The sequence below is a fragment of the Centroberyx gerrardi genome, chromosome 20, assembly GCF_048128805.1.
Source record: "Centroberyx gerrardi isolate f3 chromosome 20, fCenGer3.hap1.cur.20231027, whole genome shotgun sequence".
Lineage (NCBI taxonomy): Eukaryota > Metazoa > Chordata > Actinopteri > Beryciformes > Berycidae > Centroberyx > Centroberyx gerrardi.
This window is the reverse complement of record NC_136016.1, coordinates 1535069-1548469: the sequence shown is the minus strand read 5'-3', so window position 1 is coordinate 1548469 and position 13401 is coordinate 1535069. Positions and strand designations below refer to the sequence as shown.

Genomic DNA, 13401 nt, shown 5'->3' with positions numbered 1-13401 from the left:
TAACGGGCAAAAATGTTCAGTCCTGGTTGTGTGAGGGGGGTAGGGGGGGCGGAGGTGCTTATCCACACGCAAGGCTGATCCATGAATCTTCACCATTTGAAAAAAAGTGATCTACACTGACAGAATGGTTGACGGTATAACATTAACTAAAATGATGTCAGTTTTAAAAGGCTTGTAAGTTCTTGGGTGGCTAAATGAGAACACTTTTCCAGACTAGCTTGTCCATATTTTAAAAATCTTGAATGATAAACTTGAGGTAGTGTTTTTTCCCCCAAAAAAAGTTACATAGCAGTTTTTCATACATCTGCAATTGTTTACATTACATTTTTCAACCTATAATCATATCCAACAATCTGTTAGGTGAACAGCACCAGTGGCCTGTTGGCTACAGTAGAATCAGAATCAGGTTTTGTTGCAGTTTGTTGCTGATCAGTTACTGTGTATTTACAAAAAAATTGACTATCTAAAATACCACTATTTCAGTTTTGCCCTGCCATCTTTGGAGGAAATTATGTATTTGGTCAATGTACTGGTATGTCACAAGAAGATTTCTCCTCTATTGGTTGTGTGTGCACAATGCTGCTTCTGAGTCAATGCAAAGCTACACTACATGGCCAAAAGTATGTGGATGCCTGCTTGTGGAACATTTCATTCCAAAATCATGGGCATTAATATGGAGTTGGTCCCCACTTTGCTGCTATAACACCCTCCAATCTCCTGGGAAGGCTCTCCACTAGATGTTGGAACATTACTGCGGGAATTTGCTCCTATTCAGATGTTCTATTCTGATGTTTGATGATTAGGCCTGGCTCGCAGTCAGTGTCCCAATTCATCCCAAAGGTGTTCGATGGCATTGAGGTCAGGGCTCTGTGCAGGCCAGTCAAGTTCTTCCACACCGATCTCGACAAACCATTTCTGTATGGACCTCGCTTTGTGCACAAGGGCATTGCATGCTGAAACAGGAAAGGGTCTTTCCCAAACTTTTGCTACAAAGTTGGAAGCACACAATTGTCGAGAATATCATTGTAGCTGTAGCGTTAAGACCATTATTCCTCCTCTGCCTAACTGTACAGTTGAACTATGCATTCGGGCAGGTAGCGTTCTCCTGGCATCCGCCAAACCCAGATTTGTCCGTTGGATTGCCAGATGGTGAAGTGTGATTCATCACTCGAGAGAACGCGTTTCCACTGCTCCAGAGTCCAATGGCGGCAAGCTTTACACCACTGCAGCTGACGCTTGGCATTGCACATGGTGATCTTAGGCTTATGTGCGGCACCTCAGCCATAGAAACCCATTTCATGAAGCTCCAGACGAACAGTTCCAGAGGTAGTCTGGAACTAGGTAGTAATTGTTGCAACGGAAGACAGAAAATTTTATGTGCTACACGCTTTAGCACTCGGCAGTTACGTTCTGTGAGATTGTGTGGCCTACCACTTTGCGCCTGAGCTGTTGTTGCGCGTAGACATTTCCACTTCACAATAACAGTGCTTACAGTTGACCAGAGCAGTTCTAGCAGGGCAGAAATTTGACAAACTGACTTGTTGGAAAGGTGGCATCCAATGTCGGTGCCATGTTGAAAGTCGCTGAGTTTTTCAGTATGGCCCATACTGCTGATGTTTGTCTATGGAGACTGCATGCCTGTGTGCTTGATTTTATATACCTCTCAGCAATGGGTGTAGCTGAAATAGACAAATCCACTAATTAGAAGGGGTGTTTGCATACTTTTGGCCATGTGGTGTAGCTTGTGCTGTAACATACGCAGTGTGCTGGTGCATCGCAGTAGTCCTGTGTATCTCTACAGGTAGAGCAAGGTACCAACATTGCCAGGGCTTAGGGATTCAGTTCACACTCGAGCCACCTTGGCTGAAAATGTCTGCACTCATGGTACTGTAAGGCTCTTTAGAAAAAGGCCTCCACTAAATGTCATTTATGAAGGAAATACTGGACACACAGTATCATCAAATGCCAGCAATTAAACAGTCAGTTGATCAAAGAGCTTACTTGCCGACTTGTCGTTGTATTCCTTTAAAGCTGCACTATAGGCAACTTTGCACATTGGCCTCCAAATGGCAGTGAGAGGTAACTGTTTGAACTGCAATACCCAGAAAACCTGTAAAGTGACGTCAGTAAACATCACACAGCTTCGGCTGGTCTGTGATACTTTATACCACAGGTTACCAAAGGGATGAGAGAGGCAAACAATCTAACATTGGTTAGTCCAGCTTTCACTAGTGACCATACCGACACCAGAATTTAATTTGAGCAAATAGGGTGAATCTACAGCATCTCAATTAGTGGGGATGGGACGCTCTTCTCTGCTGTATCCCCACTTATTGAATTAGGCTGTTAAGATGTGGTTGTGCTGCTTTAACTAACTTTCTCCAACCATGCAAAATATTCAAAACATGTCGTATTCAAATCCACTCTCTCTCAAGCCTTTCTGGCTACTTCTAATTCATTACCAAAGTCACCTTTATGATCAAAGTTTTGCCTGCTGCGTTTTCTCCAGCTTGCCTCTTTCTCACCCTCCAATCTAGGCCATTTCTATACAGACCAGTTCTGTTTCTTTTACAAGGAAAGAGTGTGCTGTGGCCCGTAGGGATGGAAACTACCAGCTCCCATCGACAGAATGAGCTCTCTGCAGTGAGTTAGATGGGGAGGACTATTAATAATTACAGTTTTCAGCTTCTCTCAGAGGAGACGGCCATGTGGTTAAACAATGTTGATGAGAGGGAGTGTGTCCTTACCTGACTGACCTGCTCTGGTTTGTTATTGTAAGATTAGACACAGACACACAGGGAAATTTGGTCATTGCAGCAGCAAACAGTAATAGGATACAGCAAAGAAAAATAGGATATAAATAAGAATTAAACAAATGAGAGGTATTAAACATGACACAACTGACAATTACAACACTAGAACCTGTTCATTAGAAATGTAGGAAAGAAAATATGAAAATGTATGAAATACAACATAATGAGAATGTACAAAATCCCACCAGTGGAACTTACTGAGGCAAGGAGGAAAATATGTACAGTAAGAATGTACCCCCAAAAAAAGAAGAAATATGTGCAGTAAACAAGAAAACAAGTTGTAAAAAGAGCAATATATATGCAGTATATACCAGTTGACAGGGAAAAAAATAAAATAAAATCAACATGTTAAATTACAGCACATATATATGTAAAATGTGTGATTTAGTCACAATAGCAGGTCTACAGAAGGCCACACATATGAACAGAAAATCTCTGGGCATGCACGTCTCTGGCTGTTGTAAAAAACTATTCACGCTATCAAATATATTCAATTTACTAGGGGTGAGACTATACACTGTATACCATGATACAATATGTATATCAAGTTCACAATACGATTTTGTTATGATACGGTACACCGATACGGTAGATGCAGGGGAATGAATGATGAATGAATGAATGATGAACAAAAAAAGACAACACATAATTGAACAAATATTTTTTAATATATTTCAAATTCCAGCTTCTCAAAGTAAAGTGCAACTGAAAAAAATAAGCAAACAATTTTGACATATCATTTTGACAAACAACAATTTGATAAAAAAAAATCTTGGGCTTTCAGCAGCAGCGCCGCTAATGACTATCTAAACACTATAGAAAACACTATAGAAAATATTTTTAGTATGGTGGGTCATGATTTTACTGTGGTGGCCCGCCACAGTACAACATATATAGGGGAAACACTGGTTAGCTCGCCACAGCTTTGCTACGCATACGTAAATATCTGTCAAGCATTTATAACAGTTTGCAATGGTACATGTTACTTCTTCACTTGACATTTCTGCACTGTAACGCTACTTGGCTAGGTGGTGTCTGTTGTGAAAACACCGGTTGTCATACTTTCTGTCAATTTCACGCCACAATAGCTCATGGGGACAGGAGGGGTGAGAGGGGTTGGGGTGGAGCTGGGGACTTTGGCTGAGACTTGTGGAGGAGGACACACGTTTGCTGATGTTGTCTGTCGTTAGATGTTGCTAAAGAGTCTGTATTTCTGATTGTTCCTTTAACAAGTTGAGTGCAGTGATGATGTTTCAATAGGAGAGACAGGATGTTCTCAGTTATGCAAGATACTTTTGTGCAATCATAGCTGCATTTGGAGCTATTCAGTCTGTGTGTTCAGCCAGCCCTCTTTAACATGGCCTTCAGGCAGACAGAAAATATATAAAGGGCAGTGGAAAGAGAGTTGACTGCAGTAGACTCTTTTCACTGTCTTGTTTTGTGAACTCAATAATCTTCTATTCAGAAATGGTAATATTGTATTCATTCAAACACCTTCATTTTTTTCTTGAATTAAAGCCATAATAAGCAATTTCACACATTGGCGACCCCAAATGGCAGCAAGAGGTAACTGTTCGAATTTTGAAGACTTCATTACCCAGAAAATCCTAGGTGTCTAAGTATGTCTTCTTTAGCCCTGTCCTGATGAGGTTAGTATTGTAGACCAGCATTGGTCATATCATTTAGAACAAATTTGCACTTGATTTTAATGGACGGAGTAATAAGATTCAGTCATTTACTGTGCAAAGTTTTTTGTAATTTTTTTGTAATCACATATCTTTAAAATATAATTCTATATAGTTCTATATAGTGCAATATAGTTCTGATAGAGAGAAAGCCTTTCTTTGTCTTTCTGACATATCTAGCTTGTGATCCATTGTGCTTGCGCATGGGCATGGATGATCAGGGGGTGTTTAATATAGAATACTTAATTTACATATTGATTTTCACTGGCTTTCACCTGGGCCGCCGCGGACACTAACGCCATGGTAAAGTGTCGCTGTAGCAACACTGTTACTGCTGAGTTTTATGAATATGGGCCTATATGTCTATTTTGAAAAAAACATCCAGCCTCTTAAAGTGCTAGTATTTTGTCAACCAAGGGCATAGCACCTCCTCTCCTCCAAAAGTATTTGTTAAAAGTTTAATGTGTCATTTTGGAATAAAAACTCTCAGAAGTATAATTTGTTCCAAGGCATGATGGTGTCGTTTCCTGCCCCAGGACGGTGCACTACGAGGGGGGAGCAGTGTCCATCCATGCCAGGTCCCTGTGGAGGCTGGAGACACTACGGGTCGCGTAAGTACAACACACACACATAGATTCATAAATATGCACCGACAGGCAGGTACATGTACTGTATATGCACTTACACTAACACATATACTCAGATCTACACACACACACACACACACACACACACATGCATCATGTATACATCCATACAAATGCAGGCAGATACACCAAACAACAACACCTGTTAATCTGAATATGTTGCATATTTTGCACATCATGCATATTTGCTGTAATTTCACATATGCATATTCTTCATATCCCATTTCATTCTCATTTTTATATATTGATATTTTTAGAATGTTTCCACCTATTTCATACTGAATATGTTTCATATTTTTGCATATATTTCATATGTGTTATTTGTGTTAGATTTTCATGTCATACATATTCTGTATTCATTCTTTCTGTGTCTCATTTTGCATCCCCTAATTATGCTGTAACCCATACTGTAGTTTCCCCATGATTTTTATTCATACATTCTATGTACTATGTTCTAGTGTTGGAATAGTCAGTTGTATGTGTTGATATACCCCCTATTTGCTCTATTCCTATTTGTATTGTATTTTTCTGTGCTGTATCCTCTTACTTTTGCTGCTGTAACAACCCAATTTCCCCACAGTGATCAATACAGTTTAATCTTATGTTAAAACATGCACCTCTTAACAACAGTATTAGACAGTTAGACAGGGATCCTCTCATATCGGAACCAAAGATCCCCATGGTTTATAAAATATATGTTTTGTGGCCCTATGGTTTATTAAAGACAGGTTCAGTGATCATATAGTGGTCTTATTTCTATAAAGACTGTTGCTTTACAGTAAAAATATCCTGCTGTGGCCCGTGTGGCCTGCAGTGCTCAGTCAAATTGACAGTATGGGGCTATAGCAGAACTCTATGGAAATACTAGCACATAGCAGCCACAGTTTACTGTAACTGGACCAAAAGGGAGACAAGTTCTATTGCTCTAATAATCAAACATACTTGTTATATAACTTCTATAGTTCTACTTGCTTTTGGGCGGTGTCCACTGCTAACCTCTCTTTGCAGCACCGTTGTGGATTCCTGACAGCACTGATAACCTAGCATGGGTTTTAAGCACTAAGACTGCTGAGTGCCAGACACACACACACACACACACACACAAACACACACACACACACTGTAATGCAATCATAACCTTGTTCCACCTCTATGATATATCACCTGGTCTAAAATACCCTTTAAGTTCCACTTAACTCAGGCTCAGTGGAAATGTCTTGATCAATAAATGTGAAGTGAGACACAGGACACTCAGGTAGTGAAAACCTTTTTCCTATCCTCATGCTAGGACAGGAGACTGTATCATTCTGTCACTTCATTTAAACTACACCCACTGAGCTTCAGCAACATAAAATACAATAACACAGTGATGCAATAACACAAAAAAGTAATTTTATGATTTACACTGTGTTTTTATCATTGTTTGTTTGGCTATGAAAGACATAAAAAAAATCAGGATGTTTATGCTGTACATATCTAGAGGGTTGTCAATTTCATCTGGTTGAAACAACCCTATTCCTCTATTCCTGCCTAAGTCAAAACTCACTCTCACATCTTCAACTTGTATTTTTCAGTTTTTCATAACTGCTTACACATATTTTCTGAAATGATACTCTATTTTCCCACCTGTGGGAAACCTCTTATATTCACCCCAAGACTCTGTTTGGTGTTTGATCAATTATGTTCGTTAGGGTTTGCACCTTGAGGACTGTGTGTTAAGTTGTAATGCCTGGAGTTTTGTATATTGAATGACAGTGCTTTCTAGATGAAAACATGGGTTTACCTGTGCTTTATGAAGAGACGTGTAGGGTTTTGCAAAACAAAAATGTATATAAATCTGCAATTTGTGTGAAAACAGGCGAATAGTGCTTTGTAGGTTTGTTGGGATGTTTTGTTCATAGAAGCAGTGTCAGAGTGTAAGTGAAAACTGTAACTGGTGCCAAACAAAGAGACCATATTTCCCCAATTTAAGCATCTCTCGACTGGTTACCAAATAAATAGAGAATTGATTTTAAGATTTTACTGATAATTTTTTCTTTAGATTATTTTTTGGGCAATGTTTTTTGCCTTTATTAGAGAGTTGAAAGTGGAGAAAGACAGCAAAGCGTTAGACTGGGGTAGGGAGAGGGGAGGATGACATAGGCGAAAAAGGTCCTTGACCCGGATTCAAACCGAGGACGTTGCAGTGACATGGCACACACCCCAGACCACTGAGCCACCAGGACACCCTTACTGATCGTGTTTAAAGCACATCTAGCTCTTAGGGTGTGTTTATATGAAGCACGTTTGGACTCTGTAAGGAGATGGATGTTGACATCTGATAGCCAGCAGTTCCTCATGCTTGGAAAGCATAATATAACAAAATGAATCAAGGGCAAACCACAGTCTGAACTGATGTTCAGCTATTTCTTCATGTGTTGTTAACTGTTATGAATGGTATCACCAAAGAAGGTCAGTTATAGCAAAGTTCAGAAGAGTTCATCATGCTTAGCTAAAATTACAGGGAATTTTCATCCTGCCAGGTCAGAGATTTTAGTGGTGGGGGGATGGGGGTATCTGATTCCAGTTACTGTAACTTAGTGAGATAATGCACTCCGTCAGATGGCCTCTAGAGGGCGTCTTTGACTGTGAGATGCAGTGTTTCCCATACAGAGGCACAAAATCAAAAGTTGGTGACGGTGTAAAAATGTATCTAAATCGATCTCTAATGCGCCTGATGTGCGCATCACGTCACGTCTGTAATTTGGAGATGTACAGACAGCAGACCAGCAGCATTGAACTCAATCCACAGAGTCTCCCCATGTGAAAACAAAAGTGAAACTTCACATTCCACAGTTAGTAATGAGGATTTGCAGACAGTAACTCGTCTTCGCTGCCCTACAAACTTACGGTAGGTGACGTCATCTTGTGGTATTTAAGTACCTAGTGGAATTAGGTAATTTAACCGTGTAGCAGTGGGTCTGTGCAGGATCTGTGCTTGTTTGTGCTCTTTGCCATAGTTTACCATCTCTGGTCTGAGTTTGGGTCTGGGTTTGCCCTTCATTTTGTTATGCTTTTTTAATTTTTTTCCCTATCTCAGCGTACCACAGGATATGGCCCCATGAACTTAGCCTGGAAAGGGGAACTAACCAGAGGCAAATGGGCCAACACTTGATCAGCAAGGCTAGAAATGCCTGATTCAGTTCTGCGATCAAACAAGTGTTTCATTTTCCTCTGGGAGGTCACCGAATTGGCTTTTGTCATTTTACTTCATGTAATGGTTTCAGGCTTCATATAGCCGTCACCTGAAACCATTAACATAATCTAGAAGGTTGGTTGAAGGTTCAGCCACCTTCCAGTCCTCCTAATAGAACAGTTAAAGGATCTCGGACATTGTGTCCAAAGATTCTTATTTTTAGGCATTTTATGCTTTATTTTTTTTTTTTGTGATCAAATTTTATTTTGTTTCTTTACGGTGTGACAATAATAAATCATATACACATGCCCGCATGTATCACATTCATATGTGTCCATACATCTCCATAACATAATATGTTGCGGACATTGTAATTCAAGAGAGAGAAAAAATAAATAAATAAAGAAACCTAACATTTTATCCCACCCTCCCCTCCCCACCCTAGCTTACTCCCTTCCCCTCCCCTGGCTGGCTTCGGATAACTCATGCCTACGTAATACCTAGGCATATAGCATAGGATAAAAATAATAATAAAATGAAAAAAATTGTATGCTTTATTTGACAGAGATGGTGAGAGAGAGACAGGAAGGTATGGGAGAGAGAGAGAGAGGGGAGGACATGCAGCAAATGACCGCGGGCTGGATTCGAACCCAGGTCGCTGCAGGAAGGACTGAGCTGGACTTTGGACTGGCTTTGTGCATGGTGATCACTAGCTTGAACATGTTTAACACTCAGCTGTTTCAAGATTTGTGAGGTAAAATTAGTTCCCTAGTCACTCAGAATAACCATAGGTATACCAAAGATAGAGATGAACAGAGTCAAGGCCTTCACAACAGATTTAGTGGTGATATTATGCAGAGGATAAGCAGCAGGGTACCGTGTCGCTTGGCACATCACTGTCAGCAGGTTAGGTGCTTCCAGCCTTGGACTTAGACAAATATATTCAAAGGGTGGGCTAACTGCTGGAATAGGAAACAGAGGAACAGCTTTAATGGTCTGATTAGGCTTAATGGTCAGTTGACAAGTGCGACATGTCTTAATGCAAGCCAAGATGTCCCTTTTCAACTGTGGCCAATAGAAATAATGCAGCACCCGGTTGTATGTTTTCTGGACCCCCAAGTGACCTGCAACATTGTCATGGGCAGTCTGCAAAACCTTTACTTGAAATTTCACTGGCATCACAATTTGAAATATTGCCTTCCCAACAAAACCTTCAGCTTGAGGCAACCATTTCCTCACCAACAGCCCCTCCTGGAGGAAAGACCCAAGGGCTGCACTGGCTATCTCAACAGCAGGATGGACCAGTTGGAACAGTTCCTGCAGGGTAGAGTCATCTTTCTGTACATCTTTCTGTACTAAAGCACTGTGAGAGACAGGCAATGAAAAATCAGGCAGAGGGTAAACGAAATTTTCTAAGTCATCTGTAATCTTACCCAGATCAGGTTGAGCATGGCTCTGGGCATGTGTTACTGCGCAGGCTAGAACAATCTCTGGGAGGCTCTGCTCACTGTGAGTGGGCTCCACCACAAAAGGTGTGGAGGAAACCACTGGAGAGGGAGGTATCTCAGGTCCCAAATTATTTCCCAAGATCACTGCCACTCCTTCAACAGGCAGGGGGGAGGGGTGCACCCTCAGGGACACAGATAACACTGGAAACAACATTCCCCTAATGAGGTCTCGGGAAAGTAGCAGCACGGTGCATTGGATGAATGAATCCAAATCCAATCTCTCAGGATTTTAACCTAGCACCTCCTTTTGGTTATGTAAGGCAAGCAGCCTGGGGTCACTTTCAGCTGAGCTCAGGTGAAGCTGCGCCTGCACCTCAGAAGAGTCAACAAGAGTTAACACAGGGACAGCTGCTGCAACAGCAGACTTCGTGTGTACAGTAGTTGGACAGCAGCTATAGCAGCAGCTCTGCCAGCCATGTGAACAGGGGAAGCAAGGGCGGCAGGTTGTGTGGAGCAGTTACCCTGGGGGATCTTAGATTTTGCTTTAAGCAAAGGGCATTCATTTTTCTAATAGCCATTACCCAAACAGTAGTTATAGATCTGGTCTGGATCCAGTCACAGAATGTACTAGCTCTCCTCCACAACTCTTTAAACTAGAACACTAGAAGGATTGTCTCTGCGATCCCAGTCACCACGTCCTCCAAGGTTTCCTTTGTGTGTCAGGACATATAAAACGGTTAAACTGAGTGGTCAACTCATGGGCAAGTTGGACATGGTGCTGTGTTTCTGTTCTCCTTAAATTTAATAAAGGTAGGTAAGAAAGTTAGCTCAAGCTTGCAACAAATGAGGGAGACCACACACGTAAGTGAAGGGGAAGAATTGGTTACAATAATTAATGAACACAACTAACAGTGGGATGTGGAGGTCAGCCAATTCAGTATTGTAATGCATGTATGGATGAGTGTGGCATGGTGTGTGGGGTGTTGAGAGTTAAAGTAACAAAATAAAGGTCTTCTAGAGAGAGCCTAGGTGCACACAAGGTGTGCACCTAGGTGTGCACTGCCATCTTATATACACTTGGGCCAACCTCCCCAGGTGCAAATCATCAAACTTCCTTCCCACTCTGCCCACTGGCCTTCTGCAAAACACACATTGGATTGTGTCAGTCAGATTTAATGGTAGACACTCCACTATGAGGTTGGACCTCTCAGGGACCAAGCCCATAAATCCCATATCTCAGGATACGGGTGGCACACTTGCCCCCACGCCTGGAGGGAAGGACTCTGTAGGGGGAGCTGCTCTGTGGTTCCCTGCACAGGACTCTGAGTATCTCTGGAAACCATGGCTTCTTGTGCCAGTGAGGAACTACAAGAATTAAAAACAAGCCTCCCTAACACACCTCTCCACTGTGGGCAGTGGAGAGGTTTGAGGACCACCCCTGGATGCTCACATGAAAATATGTGTCCTGTAAATCTATGTGTTTGTGCGTCAACAGTTTGAATTTGCAAACTGTGAGCTGTTTGTTCAAAAACCTAAGATTGAGTATAGCGCAAAGCCCTCATCCTTTTTTGGAAGGAAAGAGTGGCTATAATAGCCCTTGTGCATTCTGTTATATGGGACAACTCAAATAGCGTAGGAGAGATGCAATCTCTTCCTTTAGAACGGGAGCAGAGGCTCGTCATCACGCTGGTAAAACATGGGGGACACGCAGGGAATTGCAACCTGTACCCCATCTGCACTGTTCTCCCGACCCAGGGAGCACGACCTGTGACGTTACCCCACTCAGGTAGATTAATTGCCAGCATACCACAGAGCCAGAGAGTGAGAGCTTGTGACAGACTCCACTCTCCCCAGAGGCAAAAGTTGGGGAGGGGCGCCCTCTTGCGAACAAGAAGGGCTCATTGTTTATCAGAAACACCATTATTCTCCCCGGGAACTTGGTAGCTAGCCAGGGCAGACAAAACCAGCTTCCTCTCAGCCTTACAGCTGAAAGAAGGGCTTGAAATCACACACAGGGATTTTATTATCCACAGGCCTTTTCTACCTCGATTCAAGCTCCATAAAGTCAGGAAATATAGGCAGGCGATGTTTGACCGCGTTTAGCGGTCAGGTTCCGGGCAACACTTGGCTTGGCTATGTTAAACCGGTCAGCAGACGGTTTTGGGGGTGTTTCCTGTAGTTGGTATAATTAGATTCTCACTCCTAACAAAGTGCACTGCAGACCCACATTTTCAGGCCTCTCGGTGTGGTTATTTGATGCCACCTGAGTTTGAATGGCATTGCCAAACTGGCCAAACGGGCCAAGCTAAAAGAGTTTGCTTGGTGATTGATTCTGGTCTAGATTGTGCTCAATCTAGACTCTTGACTAAGGGTGATTAACTTTGACTGTTGTCAGTCTAGACTCAAGACTAAAAGTGATTGATTTCAAACTGTTGTCAGACTAGACTCAAGACTAAAATTGTTTTTTATCATCAAGGCTCCTAGACTCTGGAATGTCTTGCCTGAGGAACTGAGGCTGCTTCTGCAATTCAGCTTCTGCAAAATCATATGTTTTAAATTAATTCATAGACATCATTTAAATGCACGTAATACTTTTGATTTTCCCCACTTTTTAATCCTGTGTAGTTTCTTATGTTTTCATTTTTAACAATTTTTCAGTCAATTTAATCTTTTTTATACATTTGACGAATAGTTTTTATGCCTTAATGTAAAGTGTTGTTTTTCCGTCTGTGTGCTACAGTTGAATCCCAGCGTGTTTTTGGGTTTCCCATATGTATGTCCATGTACAGTATGTATGTCCGTGTGTGTGTGTGTGTGTGTGTGTGTGTGTGTGTGTCTAGTAGTGTTTGAGTTAATGTGTGCTTTTTGCCATTATGATATGTTTGTATGTATGAATCTTAATATGCATATCTGTGCTATTTGCATCCATGCATCCGATTCTCTCTCACTCTCACTCTCTCTCTAGGTGGAGTGGGAGTCATACCCGCTGGGGTCAGCCGTTTAGACTGAGACATGTGACCACAGGAAAGTATCTGAGTCTGATGGAAGACAGATCTCTGCTACTGATGGACAAAGAGAAGGCCGACGTCAAGTCCACAGCCTTCTGCTTTAGGTCCTCTAAGGTACAAAGTCACCACAATTCCTACTCAAGTACAAATACTGTTACTTTGCTGAAACTTTACTCAAGTAAATCTACTGCTGCAAAAGTAAAAGTTAATTGTAGCTCATTTAAAATATATAATGTAAAGTGCTACCAAATACAAACCTTTAATATTAAAAACGTGTGTGTGTTTCAACTGCAGTAGCCTGCATCAGGGTGCTGCCAAAATGTGTTGGATTTTAATATTAAAGCTTTGTCAAGTGTTCTCCAAGAGTAGCTGAATTTTCTCATTCTTTCGAGTTGTTGCACCTTGGACGAACTGGAATATATAGCAGAAATGCCATGAAAATAGTCTTTAAAAAAAGATTTGTGGTGAGACAGAGGTCAGCAATAAAGCGACTGACAGACAGACAACAGTAGTACAAGTCCTGCTATTCTCAGCCTAGGAAGATGAGTCAGCCATCCATCTTCATCTGGTCCAATGAGACATAGCATGGCGTGATATTGGCAGCATCCCAACATCTGAACTGAAA

The 13401-nt window shown here is 41.6% G+C and overlaps 2 protein-coding genes across 2 annotated transcripts in view; both read left to right on the top strand.

Moving 5' to 3' along the window:
- The window catches only part of ryr2a (ryanodine receptor 2a (cardiac)), a 246807-nt gene that overhangs the window by 30846 nt on the left and 202560 nt on the right, over positions 1–13401 (top strand). Inside the window, exons 11-12 of the mRNA XM_078290909.1 lie at positions 5035–5109; positions 12734–12890. Of these exons, the coding sequence (XP_078147035.1) occupies positions 5035–5109; positions 12734–12890 (232 nt within the window). The remainder of the gene's footprint in view (positions 1–5034; positions 5110–12733; positions 12891–13401) is intronic.
- mtr (5-methyltetrahydrofolate-homocysteine methyltransferase) overlaps positions 1–13401 on the top strand; it is a 247944-nt gene that overhangs the window by 163295 nt on the left and 71248 nt on the right. The gene's annotated exons all lie outside the window — the stretch shown is intronic.